Source organism: Otolemur garnettii, unplaced genomic scaffold (assembly GCF_000181295.1).
Source record: "Otolemur garnettii isolate 467f Iridium unplaced genomic scaffold, OtoGar3 scaffold00134, whole genome shotgun sequence".
NCBI lineage: Eukaryota > Metazoa > Chordata > Mammalia > Primates > Galagidae > Otolemur > Otolemur garnettii.
The window spans coordinates 2,688,731-2,710,833 of record NW_003852529.1 but is presented as its reverse complement, the minus strand read 5'-3'; the positions used below and the strand labels follow the sequence as shown (position 1 = coordinate 2,710,833).

The 22,103-nt window shown below is 56.5% G+C and overlaps 3 protein-coding genes across 4 annotated transcripts in view; 1 reads left to right on the top strand and 2 right to left on the bottom strand.

The window, feature by feature from the left end:
• AIP (aryl hydrocarbon receptor interacting protein) overlaps positions 1-856 on the top strand; it is an 8,890-nt gene extending 8,034 nt beyond the window's left edge. Inside the window, exons 5-6 of the mRNA XM_003798315.3 lie at positions 110-251; positions 544-856. Of these exons, the coding sequence (XP_003798363.1) occupies positions 110-251; positions 544-749 (348 nt within the window). The 3' untranslated portion in view covers positions 750-856. The remainder of the gene's footprint in view (positions 1-109; positions 252-543) is intronic.
• Positions 857-1,480: 624 nt separating this feature from the next.
• Positions 1,481-14,188, bottom strand: PITPNM1 (phosphatidylinositol transfer protein membrane associated 1). Its single transcript, XM_012810475.2, has 24 exons — positions 13,985-14,188; positions 12,898-13,016; positions 11,246-11,460; positions 11,036-11,157; positions 10,613-10,837; positions 8,958-9,284; positions 8,782-8,877; positions 8,591-8,698; positions 7,917-7,978; positions 7,574-7,824; positions 7,116-7,305; positions 6,890-6,997; positions 6,512-6,663; positions 6,222-6,427; positions 5,601-5,771; positions 4,937-5,098; positions 4,553-4,701; positions 4,354-4,464; positions 3,940-4,056; positions 3,611-3,759; positions 3,374-3,523; positions 3,104-3,287; positions 2,632-2,760; positions 1,481-2,005 (listed from the first exon to the last, which is right to left on the bottom strand). The coding sequence occupies exons 2-24, from the start codon at positions 12,973-12,975 to the stop codon at positions 1,742-1,744; spliced, it is 3,726 nt and encodes a 1,241-aa protein (XP_012665929.1). The 5' UTR covers positions 12,976-13,016; positions 13,985-14,188; the 3' UTR covers positions 1,481-1,741.
• Positions 14,189-15,325: 1,137 nt separating this feature from the next.
• CDK2AP2 (cyclin dependent kinase 2 associated protein 2) lies at positions 15,326-17,510 on the bottom strand. Of its 2 annotated transcripts, none has more exons than XM_003798313.3 (4): positions 16,798-17,510; positions 16,401-16,501; positions 16,176-16,308; positions 15,326-15,834 (listed from the first exon to the last, which is right to left on the bottom strand). In XM_003798313.3, exons 1-4 carry the CDS (start codon positions 16,877-16,879, stop codon positions 15,767-15,769), a joined length of 384 nt encoding a protein of 127 aa, XP_003798361.1. In that variant the 5' UTR covers positions 16,880-17,510; the 3' UTR covers positions 15,326-15,766. The 2 variants fall into 2 exon arrangements, with proteins under 2 accessions (XP_003798361.1, XP_023374115.1); XM_023518347.1 differs by lacking the exon at positions 16,798-17,510 and adding an exon at positions 16,657-16,786.
• Between the last annotated feature and the right edge of the window lie 4,593 nt (positions 17,511-22,103).

Below are 22,103 nucleotides of genomic sequence, written 5' to 3'. Positions count from 1 at the left end.
CCCCCCCCAATCAGTGGTGTCCCACTTTACCAATGTTAAAATCTGGTCACCTTAACCTCGAGCCCCAGGTCTCAACAGCTGTTCCCTACTTGGTGCCCTGTGCCCCTAGGAGCAGCCTGGGTCCCCGGACTGGATCCAGCTAGACCAGCAGATCACTCCGCTGCTGCTCAACTACTGTCAGTGCAAGCTGGTGGCCGAGGAGTACTATGAGGTGCTGGACCACTGCTCCTCCATCCTCAACAAGTATGACGGTGAGCGCTGGGTGCAGGTGGCTGGGGGTGTGGGCAGCTAGACAATTGCCTGCTCCTCCCTGTCACCACTGTGAATTGGGGTTCAAGACCTAGCCTTTGACACCCCTATTCTGAGCTCCCACAGGGGTGGGCCCTATGTTTCTGGTAGAGCATGACCAGGGAGTGGAGTGGGGGCAGCCTCAGGTCAGGCAGGGCTCTCTCCCCTGCTGGTGCCAGGAAATGTGAAGCCAGGTAGCTGGTGGGTACCCCTCAATGCCCTCACGTGCCCACTACCCCCTGGTGTTCTCTGCAGACAACATCAAGGCCTACTTCAAGAGGGGCAAGGCCCATGCAGCTGTGTGGAATGCCCAGGAGGCCCAAGCTGACTTTGCCAAGGTGCTGGAGCTGGACCCGGCCCTGGCACCTGTTGTGAGCCGAGAGCTGCGAGCCCTAGAGGCACGGATTCGGCAGAAGGACGAGGAGGACAAGGCCCGCTTTCGGGGCATCTTCTCCCACTGACAGGACCACTGGGCTCTGCCTTACCCTGCCAAGTTTCGTGTGCTGCTGCCAGCCCACCCACCTCTGCCCCTTCGTGCTTCTCTGTATATAAAGGCCTTATTTATCTCCTTCTGAGTCTGCTGAGCTAGTCTGTTGGGAGAGCTAAGCCATCACCTGGCATTTCTTGGTGCTTGAGTAAGTAGCCCTTGGGACAAGCCAGAGGATCAAGGTTCTAATCCCAGCTCCCCATCCACCAGCTCTGAGAGCTCTCAGTGTCCCTGACAGAGAAATGAAGATGGTCAGGTCCTGGGGTAGTGACTAGCCAGGCCTGGGGTGCATGAGGAGCCTCTGGCTTTAAGGTGGAGATAAAGTGGGCAGGAGCCAGGCAGCGTGGTGCCTGAGTGAGGTGGTCTCTCAGGGCAGCCCCTCATCTCTGGCCCTGTGGTCCCTTGAAATCAGCTTCTAGAGGCACGGGTTTCAGGTGATGCCACATCTGGGCTGAGGGTGACTCCTGCCACTCAAAGGCTGGTTGAGGTGAGGAGGGTTGGGTCAGGAAGGCTGACTATCCAGGAATAGGCCCAGGAAGAGGAGAGGACAGCGTCTTCTGTGAAAAGTTTTGCAGTCTAGGCCCCCATCCTAACCCTGCCTCTGACCTGATGTGTGGCCTTGGGTATGTCTCTGCCTCTCTCAGTGTCTTCCTTCCTGAACTGCAAACTGGGCTCAGCTGCCCTGTGATGCCAGCAGGTGGGCAGTTGGGCAGGATGTGGGTGGCATTTATTTCCATGGATTTACATACACTTAAAAAGCCTCAGGCCCTTGCCCAGTCCCTCTCCCTCCCCCCAGGGCTGGTTCCCCCAATATGACAGGGAAGTGATACTGAGGGGCAGACAAAGATGAGGGTGTGGGGCTGGGAAGCTGGGCTGGGGCTAAAGGTCTGGGCCCCTAGCCTCCCACACACAGCTGCTTGGGCCCCTTGAGTGTGTTCAATAACCCAGGTCCTGTCAGTTTGGGCCTCATTCTTCGCTGTCCAGCTTGAGGCTGATGCTTCGGGCCTTGCCCCGTGCCAGAGTGGTGGGTGGTGTTCCTGAACCCTCACGCTCTGCCTGGCTGGGGCCCCTGGAGCGCAGCAGCTGGCTCTGTTTGCGGAGGAAGTCCACGGGGGCAGCCACACCATAGCTGCTCTTGGCCAAGGCAGCCCTCGGGGGTCCAGAGGAGGCATGAGCATGGGAGCCTGCCTCAAGCTGGCCCAGGTGGGCCACGTAACCATCTGACAGGAACTGTGGGTAGGGACATGGACAGGGATGAGGGGTGCTGACCAGGCCCCCACACTGTCCTTCCCTGTCCACTGCACCTGAAGCAGGGTGTGGGCCAGTAGTGCTGGCTGAGCACAGCCTGACCTGGAGCCTTTTCCCCAGAGAGAGGAACTCCAGGTTGGGAGTCAGGGTACCTTGGCTTTACTCCTGCCCAGGCCCCTCTCTGGGTCTCAGTCTCATTGGGGTCTTGGGGAAACCAACAGTGGCTGATGGTTAGTGAGCACTTGCTTTGTGTCCAGCCCTGAGCCTGTTATGTGCAGTCAACCATGGGGCCTTTATGATAAGCTGATGAGGTCAGTACTCTTATTTCCATTTACAGACAGGAAATGGAGGCTCAGAAAGGCCAAGGCTCAAAGCAGAGTGGAACCAGCAACACTCAAGGCCATGAACACCCACCCTCTAGCCTGGGTTAGCACCAGTGGGCAGTTCCATGCTGCTCATGGCCCTTGTTCTAGGAGAAGTCTAGGTTCTTAGTGGCCAGTGAGGCCTTGTCCCACCTACCCAAATTGGTATGTTCCTTATGGCTTACGACTCAGATTCCAGTTCCCTGGCACCGTCCTGTTTGTTCCTCACCTTCACTTAGCCCTCACCTGGCACTGTGCCTGCAGCTTCCGCACAGCACGGCCTACAATGTAGGTCTGGCTCGGGGACAGGCCCAGCGCCGCGTACACAGCCACATCTTTCGGAGATCCATAGCCAGCCACGATATTCAGTTCTACCTGTGGCCAAGAGGCCTGTCAGCGCCACAGGGGCGTGCATCAGGGGAAGGGGACTGTTGGGCTTCCCCAGTTACATTGTTTGGGGGAGGGGTCGGCTGGAGGGAGGCAGTACATACCGGTCTAAAGGTTCCAGTCGCTTACTCCGACTGGGGCGGGGCCAGGCAGATCTCCCGGGTTAGGACTAAGAGGGCAGGACCTTAGGGAACCCTCTAGTCACTTAGGGCCAGGCGGCAAGATAGAGGGGATGGGTATTTAAGGGTGGGACCAGATGGGCCTCTGCTGTTCTATGGCAGAGCAAGGGTGAGGCTGGTGTCAGGACCGTGACCCTCCCCTGCCGCCGCACCTCTTGCACCAGGCTCTGCAGAAACATTGCTTTCTGGCGCAGCGGGTCGTGAGTGAGGCCGTCGCAGAAGGAGACTACGCCGTGGGGGAAGTTGTGCTGTGACAGCCAGGCCACCACGCGGTGCTTCTGCATATCAGGCCGGCCCGTTACGTACACGATTAAGTAGCCGGCATCCTGCCAGTGCCTAATGGGATAGGGGTGGTGGTCAGCTCCATGGGGCAGGGGTGGGGACCAGTCACCAAGAGGAGCCAGGGCTGGGGTGGCTCCTACCTGACTACGTCCACGGCGCCGGCGCGCACCTTGGGGTCGCTGCCCATGATGGAGACGCTGGCAGTGAAGGAGCCATCGATGCTGAAGACCACGGCCTCCGTGCCACGGGCCACCACAGTCAGGCAACACTCAGCGTAAGTATGGTCGCCCCTGCGGATGAGGGTGGGGGCGGAGAGGGTAAGTGGCTTGGAGGCAAGACTTGGGGACCCCCGCCTCGCAGATGCCCACCGTGCTCACCTGACCACCATGCGCACGGGGTAGACACCGATGCCGAGCACACGCTCTGGGGGCACTGGGAAGGCGAGGCGGCCTGAGCTGTTGGTGACCTCGGTGCCAAAGTGGATCCATTTGCCTGACAGTGGCTGTGTCATGACGTAGACATCCACCTGGCGGGAAGAGGTGACGGAAAGGTCCACGGTGGCAGAGCTCTCAGGTTCCCCCTGGCCCAAAGTAGAGGACAGGGGAGGCTATTGTTGGGGGTTGGAGGTGAGGTAGAAGGCCAGGAGCTATTCTGGGGGCAGCAGGCAGGGCTGTGAGACCAAAGGTCGGGGCCCCTGTGTCCTGACCTTCTCCCCGGTAAGTGTGACCACGTCCAAAGGCCCGTACATGAAGCGGCCGCTTAGCACCTGGGGGCGGCCCTCGCATACCACCGTGTCGCTCGCCCGGTGGTTGGAGGTGACGTTCTGGTGGGAGAGGACAGCATGACCAGAAGCCGAGAGCAGGTAAGTTAGGGTGGGGGTGGGGGGGTGGGGTGGGAAGCAGGTAAGTTGGGCAGAGCCTAGGGCGTGCTCTGCTATGGACCCCTGTGGCTCCCAGCTGCAAAGCCCAGACAGGATAGTATGCAGGTGACGAGCGTGGGCGGGGACGAGGGCAGAGAAGGAGGAGACCCGTGGTTCCCAGGGGTGGGGCCGAAGCAACGAGTGGGGGCAGAACCGGGAAAGAGGTTTGGAGAGGAGACCCGCTGAGCCTCCTGTACGTACCCGGATCTTGACCTGCGTGCGTTTGCGCTGCCACTTCTCCCTGGGGAAGGCTGGGCTGTAGATGGACGGCTCCTCACACTCCGCTAGGTGTGGCTGCTCCTTCTCAATCACCTGTGGGAGACACATGAGAGGCCACATGAACGGAGGGGGTCCGCCCCTATCCTGGCTCCCCATCCTAGTCTCATGTCCCCAAGCCCACCTGCCGCAGGATGAAGGCGACCACATCTGCGGACTCCCAGTAGCTGGCGTGGAAGAGGTGGGGCAGCGTGACGGTGGGAAAGGCGGTGAGCGCCTCAGGGCAGTACAGAGAGTAGTCGATCCGCTTGGTCCCCCACCATCGCTCCAGGACTGCTTAGCGCAGTGAGCAGCGAGTCAGGAGGGCCTCCTGCCCAGTGCCCATCTGCCTGGCCCCTGGATGCTCTCCGCCCCCCTTTCCTGCCAAGGCCTTTCTTTGCCAAGTCCAGGCTGGGTGCTGGGGGTGGAATCCAGGGCAAATGCTGGGGAAAGGGTATTTCGGCTGGGCTTGGGAGATGGAATAGGGCCCCTTCCTCCTACCCTTGAGGTTGGTGACCAGCTGACTTACTTTTAACCACCTCACTGGTGCTGCTGGGTGCGGCTGGCTGGGCTGGGGGCTCAGTGCCTAACTCACTGCCTTTCCAGAAGGCACCACTGGCCGAGGTGGGTGTTGAGGGCACCATCTCCAGCTCCTCCAGAAAGAGGCCTGAGTGGGTCTGCAGTGTGTCAGCTGGGATAGGAGGGGTGGACTCAGTAGCAGGTGGGGCTAGGGTGCCTTTTTTTAATTTTTGAGACAAAGTTTTACTTTGTCGCCCTCAGTAGAGAGCTGTGGCATCACAGCTCACAGCAACCTCAAACTCTTGGGCTCAAGCAATTCTCTTGCCTCAGCACATGCCCGCACATGGCCCCCATTAAGACACACAGTGCACCCCTCTACACACACACTGGCTGCTCTCAGACATGGGTACACCAGTGTCACTCTGCCTGCCTCCTTAGATTAGTCTCTTTCTCTAGCTTAGCTTAGCTAACCTGTCCCCTACTCACTCTGGGGCTCAGGTCAGGGGGTCCTGGGGATCCAGACCCCCACAAGGGAGCAGGGCAGGGCTCCCTGGTCCTGGGAGTGGTAACAAGAGGTTTCCCATAATGTGGGAAGCACCTCACACCGTCTACTAACCCCTTCCTCCCTGCTGGTGTCTTCTTCCTTTCCCCTTTTATCATGGCTAGGGGCATACCCAGTAGTAGAGATGAGCCGTCTCCCAGGGGGAACTTTTGATACCGGGGCACAGCCAGTGGAGCAATGGCCTGGAACTTGGGGGCCAGCAGTGGCTCAAGGCGCGAGGCACACGGGTCAGCCGCATGGAACAGGTTGTAGATCTGCTCACAGGCTGGCCGCATCTGGGCCACTGCGTACCCAGAAGATAGAGGGGTAGAGAGAGAGGTGGGCTTCAGCTGGGCATTCTGAGGTAGGGGGTGTGAAAACAGCACCAGACATGTCCTTGAGTTAGCACTTCCCAAACTGCACGCACTAGGGGCCTTCAGAAAGTGAGACAGTCTCTTGGCTAAGAGCAAAACCCAGCCTTTAGTCCCCTACTGCATTCAGGATGCAGCATTGGCCCTGCTTGGCAGACCTCTCCTCTCCCTGGACAAGGCATGGGTGCAGAGCTCCTCCCAGTGTACTCTGGGAAGCCCAGTGTTGCCAAGTCCCTTCTTTCTGGGCCTCAGGTTCCCTTTTATTAACACAATTAGGAATGATCATGGAGGTGCCAGCAGTTCAGGTGAGATGAGGGGCCACAAGAGGGGGAAGGGGCAGACAAAAGATGAGAGGTGGCCCCACCCCCACTGAGAGGGCTCACCCTCCAAGGCAGGCATCACGGTTTTGCGCAGAGCCAGCACCAGGCCCAGTGGGGAGCCAAAGAGGAAGAAGCCAGAGACCTTGAAGTCCAGGCGGACAGTGCTGGTGGGGCCATCAGGGGCCTCAGAACTGGCAGCGGGTGGGCAGGAAGCTGTGCTTGCCCTCCTGGGCTCCCCACAGGCAGAGGTTGCAAAGATTGTCTGCAGGCTGTGGTGGGGGAAGGGCGCTCAGTGCTGCAGCCCTGTAGACCAGCAAGTGCCCAGAGTAGGGGTGATGGGGCAGAGATGTCACCTGTTCTGAGAGCCCTCAGGCTCAGGACCAGCCACATCACTGGGGGTATGCTGGGCAGGCAGGGCTGAGGGTTCTGGGCTGGCTCGACCAAGCCCTTCCCCATCTGCCAGGGGGTCCCGCACTGAGCTGACCTCTGGGGAAAGCAACTCGTTCTAGATGGAACAGGGACAGAAACATCCTTAGTCCTGGAGACCATTCGATTTCTACTTATCCATAGGGACTTGTGGGGTAGGTGGGGCAGAGTATCAAAGGAGACTGGAACTAGGGAGACAGCAGGAAAGCTGCCCTCTTGCAGAGAGGTCGTCTTCTGGGGGCAGAGACCTAGAGATGGAGAGAGGCAACCCCCCTCTTGAGGAGGCTGAGTCTGGCCACACTGACCATGCTCCCACGGCGGCTGCTGCCCCGACTCCCGGTGCCTGTGTTGGCACTATAGCAGAGCGCATCAAAGCCTAGGATGCCACCAACACCATCTCCAATCAGCACAACCTGGGCAAGAGAGTAGGCACTGTCAGGAGAAGCCTTGTCCTCACCCAGGCCAGGACCCATCAGCCCATCAGGGCTGCAGGGGATGGATGGCTTCCTGGAAATGTTCCTGTCCACTGACCTGCCCACAGAAGCCAGTGCCCTCTGATGAGCGCAGGAAGGCTGAGTAAGCTTGGTTGGTACGGGCAATGACAGTGGCCACAGCACCCTGGTAGCGGGATGATGAAGTGGCCAGCAGCGGCAGGGCAGCCAGTGGGATGTGGTCCTGGGAGCGGGACAGGCTGTCGCCATCATGGCTGTAGGGGCTCAGGCTGCAGGAGGGGTGTGGTCAGTGGGTGGGGGGGCCTCTAGTCCCACTGCTACCGCCCATGTTCCCTTGTCCTGCTGGCAAGCCCTGGCTTTTTAGGTCATTTTTTGGGACTGTCAGTACCCATAAGGCATTTCCCCTGACAGAGGTCCAGCCATGTCAGTGCCTGATGGGGTGACTGGCATCCCTCCCCCCATGGGGACTCCCTAATCCTAGAAGTCTGCACCTTGGGGACCCTGGGTGTCCCCTGCCCTTCCACCCCTGGCTAGTACTTGGAGACAAGGGCATAGGCAGCAGCGCAGATGGGCGGGCAGGGCACCAGTCGCAGTGCCACGTGGCCCAAGGCCTCAGGGAAGTGGATGCGGGTGATGGCCTCAAAGGCTGAGCTCAGTGTCTGCACATCTGCCTGCTTGGAGTTGGCATCTCCAGGTCCTGAGTCCAGTATGTTGCCACTGTGAAGGATGAGGAAGAGAGCGTGGACTGCACATGCCTCAGTCCCCAGCTCCCCAGTTCCGTCCGGGCCCTGCAGGGTGAAATGGGTGCCAGGGGTGTCAGAGCAGTGGCCAAGTTAGCAAGGGGGCAGAACTATGACATGGGGTGGCCAACCATACTTGCCTCTGAGTCCTTGGGTGCTCGAGCTCCCTCTGCAGTGCTTTTAGTGGCCTCAGTTCCAGGCTCTGTAGGGCAGGTAAAAGCTGATGAGGGGCACGACAAGACCCCCATCTGGCACTTCAGGTACCCCAGTTCTGGTGTCCGCCTTATGCCCCCTCCTCACACTGACTCTCCCAGGTCATTTTTCTTTTCCAGCCTTTGTCCATGTGGGTCCTCTGTGCCTGTTTGTCTAATCCTGCCATGTCCAGGGTTGTAGCCACTAGACACATGTTAAATAAATAAAAATATAATATAATAAAACTTCAGTGCCTCAAGCACACTAGCCCCATTATGGCTAATGGTTACCATATGGGGTGGCACAGATCTCGGCAGGACGTTTCCATTATCACAGAGACTGCTGTTGGCCAGTGCTGGGCCTATTCAAACCCAGAATTGATATCACCTCCTGTGTGGATCCTTCATAGATTCCAAATTAGTTCCTGTATTCTCTGTGCCCTATTCAGGTGTTTTGAACCCTGGCTACATTCTGATCATCCACCCAACCCTTGTTCACCCATTTTCCTTCCTCTCCAGATACCTTTATCTCAGGACCCCATTAAATTTAGGACTGAATTGTTCCCTCAGTCCCCACTACATACCAGGTGCTAGTGGCCAGTGTCCTGAGGTGGGGTCTTTACCTGATGTCCCCTCAGCCTCTGTTGGGGAGGCAAAGGCGTCAATGAAATCATTGGAATTCCACTTGGTCATCTCCTTGGGGAAGACCTCATCGCTGTCCGAGAAACCTTCTGAGGGGAACAGGGGACTGTGTCATGGGGTGGGAGTAGCTGGTCAGAGACACCCACACCCCCAACCAGGTCTCAGTGCTGACCGTGGGCATCAAAAAACTCCTCCTCGGAGCTGTTCTCGGAGTCCCGGGCGATGTTCTGCATACGCCACTCCGACAGGCTCTGGGGAGACACACCCCCTACGGGGCGCTCAGCCTCAGCCTGGGAGGCCAGCGTAGGATAGCCACTTCCTCCTGTCCTGTCCTATGCCCAGACTCACCTCCGTGCTGGGATGAGTAGGAGGAACGAGAGGACGAGGACCACTGCTTCCCAAAGCTGGCATCCGGGGAGGCATTGGGATCAGGAGGAGCCTCGGGCCCATCGGGGGTGCCAGCATTACTGGCTCCTGACCGGGCCTCAGTGTTTGGCTTCCCAGGGGGCTGGGCCTCAGGCCCCTCACTGCCCATGTTGCACTTGGCCATGCGCTGGGCCAGCATGCGGGCGGTCTCCTCCTCCAGTGCCCGGATGTCGGCCATGCTCAGCTCTGTCCATTCGTCCTGCCAGCACCAGGCCTGTCGGTGGGCCCGCAGCATCACCCGACGCAGCCCTGTTGGTGCCCAGGTATCAGAACTACGACCCTCCCCTTCTTTACCTGCCACCACAGCTGCATGCCCAGCTGCTGAGGTTGGGTAATGCTCCCCTGGACATACCACCCACTCAGAGCCATAAAGTGGGACAGTAGGGCCAGTGCTATCCAAGGGAAGGGGGTGGAAACTAGGGCATTTGTCTTCCTGTCCCATCTCCATCCTTGCCCACCACCACTTCTTCTGTCTCTCTGGACATTCTGACTCTGAGTCCTAGCCCCACCCCATCACTCCAGAAGCTGGGAATAGTGTTTTTTAGCTGGCTTCTTGCTGACTTCTGAGAATTTAACAGTTAACTAAGGGGTTAACAATTAATCAAACTGGTGATGGCTATTGAATGTGTTAATAGTGAATGGAAGCATTGGCACTCAGTGAAATGCCCATTCTGAGAGTTTAGAACTCTTAAATGTCTAGGAAATATAGTAATAATGGTTCAATTATAATTATAAACTTCTGGAAAGACATATATCAGAATCTAAACTGTGGTTTTATGTGGGTGAATTTCATTTTTTTGTGTTCTGGGGTATTTTCTTCAAATGCAAGACAAGAGGTCTGCATCACTGTTTAAATTAAATTGCCTCATCTGTAAAATGGGAATAATAATTATCCTTGCTTTGTAGGGTGTTGGGGGTAATAAAGGAGATCTTATACAAAAGGCAATTAGCAAAGGGTCTGGTAAGTGAGATCACTGTCAATATTAGCTCTTAATATCTGGCCCAACCTCTTCCTCATTTACAGAAGAGAAAGTTAAGACAGAGATGGCTAGTGGCTTGCTGGAGCTTCCATGGTAGAATCAGTAGTGGAGCAGAAGCCAGGCCACATGCAGGTGACCCATCCTTGGACCTGGGCAGTGAGGCAGGGCTGAACTACGGGGGTTAGGTTGAGGGGAGCTGTGGAACGGGGTCTCCTGCACACCAGGGCCAGGAGCTGGGCTTGGATCTGGGGGTGAGGAAAGTATCCCAGACAGAATGACATCAGAGTCAAAGCCTCCTAACATGTGGCTGGTGAGGGCTGGTGACTCTCCTAAGATTCTCTAAATCTCCCTTGACTCACAGAATGATGGAGAATCTTAGAATCTTGATGGAAGCAGCAGCATCTCTGAATGTCAGAGCTGCCAAGATGGCAGAGATTGTGACAGCACTTCTTCCCTGAATCCCGACTAGGTTGTATACCCCTCTGCCTCAGTGTCCCCACCTCAAATGGAAATGGTGGCTTTCCGTTTCTGTGTCCCCAGCAGATGCGGAGGGACCTTGGCTACAAAGGCAGAGTTCAGTGCCTGCTGGGTGCTCACCGACATCATGGATGAATTGCTCGATCTTGGCCTGCATGCCCCAGTAGCGGAACTCCACCTTGCATAGCTTGTAAGCGCACATGAGGGGCCCTGACTGGGCTGCTGTCCGCACCCAGTCATCAGCCAGTGGCCCTCGGCCTGTCTTGACGGAGCGGTACAGCCGGGGGTCTTCTTCTGCTTTGTATTCACCTGGGGCCACTGCATCCCGCACAATGTCGATGGTATCTGGGGGAGGGGTTCCAGCAGGCACTGAGCAACGCTAGCAGCTTCAAACCCCTGCCCCATGCCCCTTTGGGGTTGGGAGGACAGCCTCTCACAGTGAGGCTCTCAGGCCTGAAAAGAGCTGGGCCTTGTCAAGGGCTTCCTGTAGAGGCAGCAGGGGCCTGAGAAGGGCTCCAAGGTCCCCCACAGCTCCAGCCTCACCTAGGATGCGCTGTCTCCTCTCAGCCCCACTCAGGTTGAAGACGTTTGGCTGCTGGCCCCCGTCAGGCAAGTAGTAGGTCTCTATTTCAATGGAGAATTTCTCCACAAAGGGGCAAGTGTACCTGGGCAGAGGGCAGGGGTAGGGCTCACGACTGTGCCCAGTGGGGCTGTTCCCTCATGGGGGCCCATGCCCCTGCCTCACCCACTCACCGGGTGCGAGTGTAGGGGTAGGCGTTCCAGGACTCTTCCTCCACCTGCAGGGCAGCCTTGGGCAGCAGGGCCCGGAACCAGCCTGGGATGTGGGAGCCCACGTGGTACACCTTGTGTGTGTACTGCCCACTGCCTCCAGGCCCATCTGTGTAAGGCCGGTTGGCCAGGATCTCCACACCGCTGCCCTCACCGCTAGACTCCTCCCGGCTCTTTTTCTGTGGCCCAAGGCAGAGCAGAATAGGGATCTGGCCCCAGCTCAGCTCCTGGGATTGCCAGCTCAGCCTAGAACCCTGCACAGATCTGGGGCCCTAGTCTTGGCCTTTTAAACTCCCTGAAACCCAAACCTGCTGCCCCACCCCCACTCTCTGGGATCAGGATCACAGATTTTGCCCAGTCCCCCATGGGGTTCTGCAACCCAGCACTTGATTCAATTATTCACATATTTATCAAGTGTCTGCTCCACTCCCGGCATTGTTAGGGATTATTAATTCCGATCTAATGATGAATAGAACAAAGCCACCTGCCTTCGTGGAACTTAGGTTCAAGTGTAGGAAGACAGACAACAGGAAAAAACAAATTGTGTGGTATGTACATGGGCACTCTGGGAAAGAGAAAGCTTAGAAAAGAAAGTGGGCATCAAGGGCCAGGAACTGCAGCTATGATAAGATGGTCAGGGAAGGGCTCATTGAGCTCATTGAGAAGATAACATGACCCTGCCTCCTTGACCATGACTTGAGGGAGGTGAGGGAGGAACCCAGTAGATGTAGGGTGGGGCATACTCAAGGCAGGGGGGAGGCAGTGCAAGCTCCCAGGTGGGAGTGCACTGGGTGTGCTCCATGAGGAGCAAGGTATCCAGGGCAGCTGGGACAGAAGAATGGACCAGAAGAGGACAAAGTGCTTCCACCTCCTAGAGGTCCCCTCCCTCTCTGGGAGCCTAGTCCCAGCTCCTGCCACACTCCTTATAGCTGCAGAGTACTGGATCTTGTCTTTTTATAGTTTTGGTGCCCACATTTGGCCCTGTCACTCCCCTGAGGCTGGGTCCCAGTCCTCCTGTCTCCTCAGACTCTGATTCACAGTTCTAGAGAACAGATCTGAAACAGACATGCCTGAGGCCCTGCACCAACCCTCTCCCAGAGAGCTGCCCTGGCGCACTCTCCTTATAGCCCAAGCCCAGATGCTTCCCTCACCCTCTGTCCCCGTCTGCCCTGTCACTGTCCTCACTTTGTAGCCTGATCCTCACCCCCCTTCCCTGACCACCTGGGGTTGCCAGTCCTCTCCAGACCCGCTCCTGCCCCTTCTGTCCCACCTAGGTCTCCTTCTTCATCCTTGACTCCTCATTGGCTCCCTCCCTTTCCCCATAGGATTACAGATTCTGAGGAAGATTAAGGGAGATCACCGGAGGCCAAGCCTCCATCACAGGCAGGGTACGTGGTGGGAGGCCCCACTCAGCTCTTCTGCTCCTTCTACACAGCCTTTCCCCCACCGCCGTGTACGAAGAGCGGCCTCTCTTCTCCTCCTCTGGGTTCCGAGCCATTCCAAGCCCCAGCAGGGCTAGGGGGGTAGGTGTCAGTTGGGCTCCACCCCTTGTCCCCTGTGCAGCCTGCGCGCCCGCGGTCGGCCTACCTTTATCTTCCCCTGCCCACCGCCCTCACCTGGATCATGTAGAGCTGGGCCACCTGGTACTCGTCCAGGCTCATGGGCAGCAGAATGTGGTACTCCTTGATGAGCATCCTGAAGGCGTTCAGCGGGCCGCGCGCGGCCTTCGCTCCGCCTGGCGCAGGGCACGGCACGGCAGTCAGTGCGGGGCGGCGGCGCGCGGTCCCGAGCCCAGCGCGCCGGCCGCGAGGTCGGTGCGGCGGGACCCCATGCCCCGGCCCGCCGCGGGGGAGGCAGAGGTGAGCCCAGCACCGCCGCCCGCACAGCCGGGGGCCGGAGCCGCAGCGAGACTGAACGCTGACCTCTTTTCCGTGCAGCCCCCGCCCCCCGCCCGCCCGTTGCCATGGCAACCGCGCGCTGACGCGGGCCCCCCGGAGCGGCGGGCTCCGGCCAGCGGGAGGGCCAGCTTCACCTCTCCCGCTACGCCGCGTCCTAGCCTCCTCGGAGCGACACCCTTCGGCGGCGCGCCCCCTGGAACCTCCGGGCCCCTCCTTCCAGGTCTGCCTTCCACTACCGGTCCCCCGGGGTCCCGCCCCCTGCATCCCTTTCCCTGAGTCGGCGGGGTCCTGTGTGGTTCCGGACGTCCACCAAGAATCTCGTCGCCCGGGTGTCTCTGCGTGGAGCAGCCCCGTGCGCCCCAGCATCTCTGCCAGTGTTCCCCACCCCCTGCACCTGAACCTACATTCCAGGACCAGATATCCCCAGTTTTCCCCCACCCTGGCGGGCAGCCAGGTCCTAGACTTCTCCTCCCCAGCATCCTTCCTTGACCCCCTGGCCTTCACCGACTTTCTCCACTCGCCTAAGCAGCCATCCCATCATCCTTCCCGGGGTTTGAGCCCCTCCTCAGGCTGAGGCAAGAGCTACTCCAGAGGGTATCCCATGAGCTCCCGCCCCAGGAGACCCGCTCCTCCCACCTGCGCCCCGTCCAGGCGCCACAGTTCCGCCGCAGGCACCCCTCCCACTCTTGCCACCCCTTCCCACCTAGCACCCAGCGAGCAGGCGAGAGGCCCCGCTGTCCCCACTTCCCTCTGCTCCCCGGCGTCCCAGTCCCCAGCCATACTCTTGGCCCGCCTGCCGACTCACCTCTAGCTTGGGGCAGGAGCCCCTCACCCGGCCCGGGTGGGGCCGGCCGGCCAGTGGGTCGGAGCCCCGAGCGTCCTCAGCCCCAGCCTCGGGTTCCAGCAGTGGCCGGACCCTCCGGAGGCGCAGCGCCGGCCCATGGCCCCGACCTTCCTCTCAGTCCGCCTGCCGGCGCCCCTGCCGTCCTTCCCTGTCGCCCGCCGCGTCACTGCGGCCGCCCCGCCCCCTTCCTGGGCCCCGCAGGCCCTCCCCACCCCCGCGGGGTCTGGGCAGCCCCGCCCGCAGCGGACTGGGGCAGGCCCCTGCCTTCCTTCCTCAAGGCAGCCGGGGAAGAGGTCATTCTAATGCTGGTGCTTCGTACTCCCTCGGTGCTGTCTGGGTCCCCAAAGACTCTTGGTTCCTTATCTCCACCCTAGCCCAGCCCTCCTGGGTAAAACAAAGGGGTGGAGTTTGACACAGCAGGGTCCCAGGCCCATGTTCCCCAGTTCCTTACCTTCTGCAGCCCTAGACCCTGAGACCCAGGGTAGGGGAGATGCCTCCCCACTGTTAGTCCGCCTAGAAACTGTTGGCTGACTTGCCTCCACTCAGGGCTGAGGTCCAGGGCGCCAGACCTCCAGGATCACTAAGCTACACACCCAGGCAGAGACAGGCCTTCACTGCAAATCTTTGGGCTAGCTCCTGAATGGTGCCACAAGGCTTTCCCCTCCCATACCTTCCAGGTCTGTAAGTCTGGCCTCCCAGTTACCCTGGGCAAAGGCCAAGACACCAAGGGCTGGGCTCACAGGGTCAAGTCTGGCCTGCTAGAAGGTGCTGCGGCAGTGGATGGCAGCACGGAGCCGGGTCTCACCCACGTTGGAAGCCAGGCTTTTCCCCTAGACTCTGCTGCCAAGTGCCAGGGGAAGGAAGCAGCAGTACCCCCTCCCTCAGAGGGGTCAGAGACTTTCAGGGCCAATTTAGAGTTTAGGGTGTTGTTAGGGCGTTAAGGTGTGTGAGGGAGTGGCTCAAGTGAACTGGCATTTCTACCCTGCCAGGCGTCAGCGTCAACCCAGAGGAAGAGCCCTCTAGGCCCAGGTTGGCAGCGCCTCCAGCTGTGGAGGCAGCCAAGTCTCTGCACTGCCCCCTGGTGGCTCCACAGGAAGGCGCACAGGGCTGCCGGCTCCCAGGGCCCAGTCCCTTCCACTTACAGCTAAGCGGCAGAGTCCCACCGCTGTAAGCTCAGGCAAGGCAAAACCGGGTTCCGTCAGCCTCCCCCTCCCTGCACCACATGCCCTTCCCTGAGCCTCTTCCCTGCCTTTTCCCTGGCTCACCAGGCTTAGCAGAACCAGACCCAGAAAGGCTCAGAACTGAGAGAACAACTCCAAATCATCTTTTATTTATATAAAAAGGGCATATTTAGCAAAAGACACACTGAGAAAAGAGTTGCTATGGCCCAGGAGACAAGGCAGGGAGCTTCTGAGTCCCTGCTGGGGAAAGAGGTGGCCTGGGACAGTGATGAGAGGTGCTGGGGAAGGGCTGGTGGAAGGGACACAGAAAGGAAAAAACTCCAGTTGGATCAACACTGTCGGCAGGTCATGGGTGGACTCGCAGTGACCTCGCTGCTAAATTTTGGGGAGGACAGTTAGTGCTGCCAACTGGAGTGAGAGCCTCCCCCTGGTTCCTGGAGGGTACCCACCAAGGGACACAGGACAGGAAGTTCAGGATGGTTAGTGCAACTTGGGATGAAGGCCAGGGAGAAGCAGGTGCTCTGCAGTGGCCAGGAAACGTCCAACGAGGAGGTACTTCCTGTTACGTGCGGGCGTTCCGCTCTGTCTCTGCCAGGCACTCTCGGACTAGGGCCCGGGCATGGATGATGCCTGGGGTAGGGGTGGGGGGAATGGGTCTCAGCAACCCTCCATAGCCCAACCCCTCCCTCTCCACTCCCTTTCCTTTCAGCAAGAAAAACTCAAATCTAATGAGGGGTTGGATGAGATTAGAGGTATGGCTAATCCTCACATTCACCCCTTAAATACAAATTCCTATGCTCTTCCCTGGAAATTGACTCAATTTTAATTCAATTCAATACACCTCTCTGGGTACTGATACTGGCTCTAGTCTAGGCTTCAGGTGGTCTTCAGGTGTCCTTCATTTCCTAATGAAGAATGACTGTCCAGTGTCAGCCTCCTGAGCAGGACAGGGTGAGCCTAGCCTCACTTACCTCTCTTCAGGCGCTCCATGGCGCTCTTGCTGCCAGCATAGGTAGGCCGGATCTCTTTGCCCATCTCCTCTATGACCGACAGTAGGTCTGTGTAAGTGCTCTGTGAGCCCTGGGCGCCAGGTGGCTTCATGGCCTATGTCAAAAGGGAACAGGGCAGTGAGATCAGGCCCCTAGAGGAAGTGAGAATCCAGTCCCCATCTGTAAGTAAACCCTGTTCCTACTCACCTGCACGTAGCCCATGGAAGGTGGTCCAAAGTCGTTAAACAGTGGTCTGAAAGGGGCAGCGGCTCCTGGCACTGAGCCTGATGGCGATGGGACACTTCCGGCTGCAACAGGCGCGAGTTAAGAGGTCAGCACCAGGCAGCGACGCCTCCCAGCTTTCCAAGCCCCCGACCGGGTTCCCTCCAAAGGATGCTTCATTCCACGCGGATCAACTTCAGGAACAAACCCCTCCCCCTGCGCTCCACCTACAAGCCCTTACGTGACCACGCCCACTTCACAGGCCAGCAAACTGAGGCTCAGCGAGGGTGGGTGGCGGGCCCAGTATTGCAGAACTCAGGCCGTCTTCTCTTCGAGACCTTGACGCCCGGGCAGGCGAGCCGGGGCAGAGCTGGATCCTCACCTGTAGGGACGGGGGTGCCCGGCCCAGGGGTGCTGGAGCCGGGGGTGCTGCTGGGGGCGGGGGCGATGGGTTTGTAGGACATCCCCTACTCCTGGGTGCGGCGGACGCCAGCCGGCCGCTCCTCTGGGGTTGGCTGCCAGGCCGCTCGGCCGCGCTCTGATTGGCAAGCAGGCTGCACGCCCCTGGTAAATAGAGCTCCGGCCGGAAGGGTGGGCGGGCACAAACGCTTCCTCACTCCCGATTGGTGCGCAAAGATGTCACTCGCGCCTCCTTATTGGCCGAGACCTGCCCCAACAGGTCGCAACCGCTGCAGATTGGCCTCCGTCTTCCGGACCTCGCACCTGTCTGCATGGGATTGGGCGGTGGCCACCGCCCTCCGCAATTGGCGAGTTCGCGGCCCGGTCCGGCGCGCTCTCAATCCGATTAGTCCCAAGGCCCGGGAGGCGGGGCCTTGGGAACCGGGACCCGAGTCTGGGCCGCCGGTTCGCGCCGCGGGGTATTCCCGGGCGCGGGTGCCGCCCTCAAGTCTCACTCACGCCTCTTCTCACGTCAGCTCCGCGCCAATGTCGGTTCACCAGGGGCTGCTATCGCCGCCGCTGTCGTCGCCCCGCCGTGCGCACCTTTCCTGTGCTCGGGGGCCGAAGGACGCAGGGCTTTGACGTGCCGAGCCCCGCGCCCCACCCCGTGCGTTTTTACGTCACCTTTCACCGGTTCAACACCCGCTCCCCGATCTGCGCATGCGCCCGCCTGAGGCCTCTGTTCCCATGGCAATGGGTCCCTCACCAACGCCGCGACCTGCAGCTCCTCCGGATTGACTGATCCTCGGGTCTAGTCAGATGTTAGGTCCCAGGGCGACCTCAAAGACCCCTCCTCCCCTCTCCCCAAGGCCCTGCACTTCTGCCCAGATAATGACAGCAGTGACGGCTGACCTTCCGTGAAGACTTACTGTATGCGGGCCCTGGACCAAATGGGTCGCTCACAGAGCACCGACTGGAGCCAGTCTGTTGGGTTGGAATCCCAGCACCACCACGCCACCCTCACTAGCGATATCCCCCGAGGCAAGTGGTTCACTTCAGTGTTCCTCAATTTACCCCCTTGTAAAATGGGGACAATAATAATCTCATAGGGTTGCTTTGTGGATGAAATGAATAGTCATAAGATGCGTATTGTTTCGTTCCCCTCTGTCCTACCCCTCTGCAGTGCCCTAGACCTCTCTGTTCCACACCCGGATCCCTCCCTTCAGATCTCATTCCTCACAGACTTAGATCTCAGACCCTCCTCCTCTCACTGACGCTTTGGCCCAGGCTCCTTCCCCAAACCTCTCTGGCCTTTGGTATCCTTCTGTCCCCAGCTCTGTAGATTTTTTTTATACCCAGGACATTCATTCACTCATACTACAAACATCTTCTGATTCTCTCCTCCATCCCAGGCCTTGTGCTTAATGATGAGGATACAGAAATGAACTGGCCATGACCTCTGTCCTCAAGGAGCGCCTAGTCTCTGACACAGACAGGGAAGCAATGTCTTACATTGCAGCAGGACAGTGACCACAGTGCAGGGTGCAGCGGAACTCAGAAGAAGGAGCTTGCCTGGTGGCATCACAGAAATCTTTCCAGTGGAGGTGGCACTTGAGTAGAGCAGAGACAGAGGGGCTCCCTCCAGGTAGTGGGACTGGCATGCACAAAAGCTTGGAAGTGTGAGAGCACATGTGTTTGGAGAACATGTCATGTTTTGGCTGGAGAGGTCATTGGAAAGTGAGGGTAGAACAGTAGAGATAACTGCAGTAGCAGGAGGGAACCTCCGGTGCCCTGGAGGTAGGAAGCTGAGTTAACTACTGAATCCAGGGCTTCCTAACTTCAGCCATTTGTGGGACTCCTTCAGCAGTTTTGCCATCTATTTAATATTTCCTTTAAATCAATTCACTTTAAAAACTTCAAATAAAAAGAAAAAGCAACAATGTCCATTTAATCATGTGCTCAATATACTCTATAGTTTTCTAATACATATTCAAACTACTATCATTTAAAGTAAAATGTTGATTAAGGCCTACCCAAGGCACTGAGGCTGTACTCTGGAGAAGTCTGCAGTGGATAGCAGGGGAAGAGGAGCCTCTGAGTGTTACTCCTTCCAAACTTTAGATCGTCCTGCCTTCTCTATCACTCATTGTAATAGTCTTCTTGGGCTAATACTTTTTAAAAAATTATTTTAGAGTCTCACTCTGTTGCCCAGGCTGGAATGTGGTGCGTTAGTCATAGCTCACTGTAGCCTCAAACTTCTGGGCTCAGGTGATCCTCCTACCCCAACTTCACTGAGACTACAGAGATATACCACCATACCTGGCTAAGTTTTATTATTTTTTTGTAGAGACAGGGTCTTGCTATGTTCCCCAGCCTGGTCTTGAACTCCTGGCTTCAGGTGGTCCTCCTGCGTTGGCTTCCCAAAGTGCTGAGATTATAGCCATGAGCCACCTGCTAGGCCACAGTTTCCAAATACTGTACAGACGAGATACAATACCACAGGCTGGGTGGCTTAAACAACCAAAATTGATTTTTTCATAGTTCTGGAGACTGGAAGTTTGAGATCAGGGTGCCAGCATGGTTGGTTTCTGGTGAGGGCTCTGGTACATGGCCACCTTTCTGCTATGTGCTGCTCACACGGCCTCCTTAGTGCAGGGAAACAGAATGAGCTTTCTGGTGTCTCTTCTTATAAGGCATTAATCCTGTCAGATCAGAGCTCCATCCTATGACTTCATTTGCCCTCACTTATTTCCTTGGAGGTCTATCAAAATACAGCCTCCCTGGGGGGTTAGAGCCTCAGCATGTGAATTTGGGAGAGGGACACAAACATTCAGTCCACAATACCCACGTTTGGGAGGAGGAGTATGCCTGGGAGGCAACTGGGACTGAACCTTGTACTAAAGCAGTTTTAGATGTCCCTCCTCGGAGCAGTTGGCGGTGGCAGGAGGAGAACAGAGTTCCTTAAAGGAGGTCAAAGGTGACAACTGTGGCCCATCCCAGGGAGAAGACCCTGTCCACTTGGGAGGAAGATGGCACAGGTCTCTTGCTTGAATGCTTTGGTGGCTCCCCTCTCCTCTCAGCCCCCAGCCCTGGAGCACATCTGGATTTTGGAGCCTTTCAATGTTACAGCCTCCAAGTCAAAAGTTCAAAAGTGCATACCAGGTGCAGTGGCTCACACCTGTATCCCCAGCAATCTGGGAGGCCGAGGCAGGTGGATTTCTTGACCTAAGGAGCTCTAGACCAGCCTGAGCAAGAGCAAGACCCTGTCTCTAAAAATAGCTGGGCATTGTGGCATGTACCTGTAGTTTCAGCTACTTGGGAGGCTGAGGCAAGAGGATCACTTCAGCCCAAGACTTTGAGGTTGCTGTGAGCTATGATGCATGGCACTCTACCAAGGGTGACAAAGTGAGACTCTATCTCAAAAGAAAAAAAGAAGAGGAAGAAGTTGAAAAGTGGGGCCCACACGTGGGTTTGTCAGCCTGCTCAGTGATTTAAGTCTTTGTATTAGTGGCTAACACTGTGTTTCTGTACAAGTCTTTCAACTTTACTATATGTTTAAAAAGTTCTATAATAAAATGTTGAAAAATAAATGAATGAACAACAAGGAAATACTACAGAACTTGTTAAAATGGCTAAAATCCAAAAAACTGGAAATATCAACTGCTGGCAAGGATGTGGAGCAACGCCTCTCAGTCATTATTAGTGGGGATGCAGAATGGTATCTCCACTTTATTATTTTTTATTTTTTTTTTTGAGACAGAGCCTCAAGCTGTCCCCCTGGGTAGAGTGCCGTGGCATTACAGCTCACAGCAACCTCCAACTCCTGGGCTCAAGGAGTCTCCTGCCTCTGCCTCCCAAGTAGCTGGGACCACAGGCGCCCGCCACAGCGCCCGGCTATTTTTTGGTTGCAGCCGTCATTATTGTTTGGCGGGTCCGGGCTGGGGATTCGAACCCGCCACCTTAGGTGTACGTGGCTGGCGCCTTAGCCGGTTGAGCTATAGGCGCCGAGCCGGTATCTCCACTTTATAAGACAATTTGGTGGCTTTCTCAGTAGTTGTGTTCCTGACTATTGACCCAACTGATTTGAGAATTTATGTCCACACATATACATGTACATGTGACTGTTTATTACAGATTCGTAATCTCCAAAACTGGAAGCAACAGAGATGTATTTCCAGTTTGAATGGATAAACAAACTGTAATATATCTATACAATGAAATATCTTTGAACAACAAAAGTAAATTCCCTATCTAGTCATGAAAAGACATAGCTACCTCCTACTATATATTGCTAAGTGAAATAAGCTAGTCTTAAAAAGCTAACACAGTATGCGATTCCAACTGTATGACATTTTGGAAAAGGGAAAATTATATAGAAAGTTAACAGATTACTATCTGTTACAATTGAATAGGTGGAGCATAGGGGATTCTTTTAGGGGAGTAAAACTATTTCATATGATACTGTAATGGTGAGTAGGAGACATTAAGTATTTGTCAATGAGTTAACTTTAATGTATGCAAATTAAAAAATTATGTAGGTTGGAAGTCAGTAGTTTGCAGTATGGAATACAGAATGTGACCAAAGAATCAGAGTATTACAGAAGTATGAAACCACCTCACTGAAGAGGGTAGGGGAATAAGGTCCTGACCTAGAAGTGCGTTGGAGTCTGTGGGACTAAAGGCTAACAGGACTGTACATGAGCACTGTGCTCTCCAGCTGATAAATTGGGTCCTACGAGAGTATGGGACCTCTAACAATTCTGAAACCACTACTCATGTACGCTGAAATCGAACAACTAAGTAAATGGAAGATGGCTGTTGGGAGTCAGGTTTCTCACTGTTGCAGTGAGAAGTTAGAAGAGCGAGGGGAGAGGCTAGAACAATCCACATGGCAACAGAGTGGAGTTGGAGGCTTCAGTATGAACTCATGTGTGGCTTACTATGGATCCAGTTGCTTCCACACAGACATGTCTGTGGATGTGCAAAGATATAGGTCAGGAGATGCACACACGTCTCCTTGTTTTACCAGCTGAGACGGCCTCAAAACAATCCCACCTCCACAAACACAGTTGTAGCAACCAACCTAGTGTAGGGCCCAGATCTTGGTGTCTAACACCATTCTCCAAAAAAATGAGCCAGAGATCCTTGGAGAAATGGCTGATTCCAGGATTGGGGACAGGAAATATACAAGATGACCATGGAGTTTCTCATAGTGCCAGAAAATAAAGTGCTAAACACACACACACACACACAGAGGCAATGATGGGGGTATGTCACAGGGACACAAAG